The sequence below is a fragment of the Pezoporus wallicus genome, unplaced genomic scaffold (genome assembly GCF_028554395.1).
Source record: "Pezoporus wallicus isolate ANWC-B61680 ecotype Strahan unplaced genomic scaffold, APGP_CSIRO_Pwel_v1 contig_12590, whole genome shotgun sequence".
NCBI classification, from domain to species: Eukaryota; Metazoa; Chordata; class Aves; order Psittaciformes; family Psittacidae; genus Pezoporus; species Pezoporus wallicus.
In genome coordinates this window covers 1-2,439 of record NW_026636572.1, presented here as the reverse complement: position 1 = coordinate 2,439, position 2,439 = coordinate 1, and the positions used below count along the sequence as shown (strand labels likewise).

The 2,439-nt window shown below is 68.3% G+C and overlaps 1 protein-coding gene across 1 annotated transcript; it reads left to right on the top strand.

Moving 5' to 3' along the window:
• Window positions 1-470: 470 nt before the first annotated feature.
• Window positions 471-2,029, top strand: CCS (copper chaperone for superoxide dismutase; the record flags this gene model as incomplete). Its single annotated transcript, XM_057400582.1, has 7 exons — window positions 471-595; window positions 682-819; window positions 895-1,072; window positions 1,174-1,234; window positions 1,317-1,394; window positions 1,624-1,727; window positions 1,828-2,029. Coding segments are annotated over 7 exons (886 nt in total), but the record flags the coding sequence as incomplete, so codon positions are not given.
• Between the last annotated feature and the right edge of the window lie 410 nt (window positions 2,030-2,439).

The following is a 2,439-nucleotide window of genomic DNA, read 5'->3' as shown; positions in this document are numbered from 1 at the left end:
AGCCCCATTTACAGCAGTTCAAGGGGTGCAGGACCCCTTCAGAGCAGTTTTGGGAATGCAGAGCCCCATTTACAGCAGTTCAGGGGGTGCAGGACCCCTTTAAGAGCAGTTTTAGGGGTGCAGAGCCCCATTTACAGCAGTTCAGGGGGTGCAGGACCCCTTGTGTAGCAGTTTTGGGGGTGCAGAGCCCCATTTACAGCAGTTCAAGGGGTGCAGGACACCTTCAAGAGCAGTTTTGGGAATGCAGAGCCCCATTTACAGCAGTTCAGGGGGTGCAGGACCCCTTTAAGAGCAGTTTTAGGGGTGGTGAGCCCCATTTACAGCAGTTCAGGGGGTGCAGGATCCCTTGTGCAGCAGTTTTGGGGTGCAAGATTTACAGCAGTTCAGGGGGTGCAGGACCCCTTTAGGAGCAGTTTTAGGGGTGCAGAGCCCCGGTTACAGTAGTTGTGGGCGTGCGTGGCCCCTTGCAGGGCAGTTTTAGGGGTGCAGGACCCCTCACGGGTGCTGACCCCCGTCCCGCAGCTGGAGTTCGCGGTGCAGATGCGGTGCCGGAGCTGTGCAGACGCCGTGCGGGCAGCGCTGGACGGAGCCCCCGGTGAGCCTCCGTTCCCCCCTGCCAGTGCGGGTCCTTCCGCCGTCCCCGAGCCGGTTCCCTTCCCCGTCACCCGGTGCCCCCCGCAGGCGTGCGGCTGCTGGAGCTGCGGCCGGAGGCGCAGTCGGTGCTGGTGGAGACCACGGTGGCTGCGGAGCGTGTGCGGGAGCTGCTGGAGCGCTCGGGGCGCCGCGCGGTGCTGAAGGGAATGGGGGGCTCTGAGGCCGGTGAGTGCGGGTTCGGGTGTTGGAGGGGGGGCACTGGGGTGGGGGGTGTTTGGGCGCTGATGGCTTCCCCCGCAGCGAGCCTGGGGGCGGCGGTGGCCGCGCTCTCCGGTCCCGGCGCCGTGCGGGGTCTGGTGCGGTTCCTGCAGGTCTCCCCGACGCGGTGCCTGGTGGACGGAGCCGTCGATGGGCTCCCCCCGGGTCCCCACGGGCTCCATGTCCATGAATTCGGGGACCTCTCGCAGCCCTGTGACAGGTACGGAAGAGGTTGGGGGGCACACGGGAACCTCCCCCCCCCCCCCGCGGTGCTGAGGGGGCTGGCACCCGGGGTTCACCCTGTGTCTCCCCTCTTTGTAGCTGCGGGGCACACTTTAACCCCGATGGGGAGCACCATGGGGGACCCCAGGACCAGCACCGGGTGAGCTGCGGCCATGGGGTTGTTGGGGGGGCTTCTGGACACCCCCTGAACCCCCCTAATACCACCCTTTGCCCCACTGCAGCACGTCGGGGACCTGGGGAACATCTGGGCTGATGCTGAGGGCAGAGCCAGCTTCCGCATGGAGGATTCACGCCTGAAGGTGAGGCTGGGACCCGCGGCCATGGTGGGGATCCAGGCTGCACCCCATGGATGTGGGGGGATCTGAGCCCAGTTCTGTGGCTGTAGGGGGGGTCCACACTGCTCCCCATGGCTGTGTGTGGGGTCTGACCCCAGTTCTATGGCTGGGGGGGGGGGGGGGTGTTGGGCTGTGCCCCATGGCTGTGGGGAGGGGGTTCAGCCCCATCCTTACGGCTGGGGGGTCCTGCCAGGTCTGGGACATCATCGGACGCTCAGTGGTGGTGGATGCGGGCGAGGACGACCTGGGCAGAGGCTCCCACCCGCTCTCCCGGGTGACGGGGAACTCAGGGCCGGGGTAAGTGCTCTGGGGGGACTTGGGGGGGGGGGGTGGGGTGACCAGAGGGGCTACTCACGTCCCCACCTCCCGTGACCCCCGTTTCCCCCCCCCCCTTCAGGCTGGCCTGCGGCGTCGTGGCCCGCGCAGCCGGACTCTTCCAGAACCCCAAGCAGGTCTGCTCCTGCGACGGCATCACCCTCTGGGAGGAGCGGGACCGGACCACAGGGGCCAGGAGCCCCACGGCAACCTCCAGCCCCACGGCAGCCTCCAGCCCTACGGCCGCTCCCAGCCCCACAGTGGCCCCGGCCCCCCACCTCTAGGAGCAGCTCCGGGCCGTCAATAAACGCTCAGTGGCTCTGCAGCCTCCGCGGCTTTGGGGGGGGGGCCGGGAATGTGCGTCCCCGCGGCCCCTTTAAGAGGGGGCGTGGCCAATGCAAGGGGGGGGACTCAAGGGGGCGTGGCTTATGGGGCGTTGTGCAGGAGGGCGGGGCGTGTAGGCGGAGGGGGGTGTGGTGCGCATGCGCAGTGCTGAAGGCGCGCAGCCGTTGCGCAGGCGCAGTGCTCGCTCGCGCGTCCCGCTCGGCGCTGAGGAGACGCCGCCATTTTGTGCGGCCGCCGCTCGGTTCCGTTCCGCTCCCTTCGGCCTCCGCCGCCGCCATGCGCCCCGGCGTGAAGCTCTTCGTGGGCAACGTCCCCGAGGAGGCGACGGCGGAGGAGCTGAGCGAGCTGT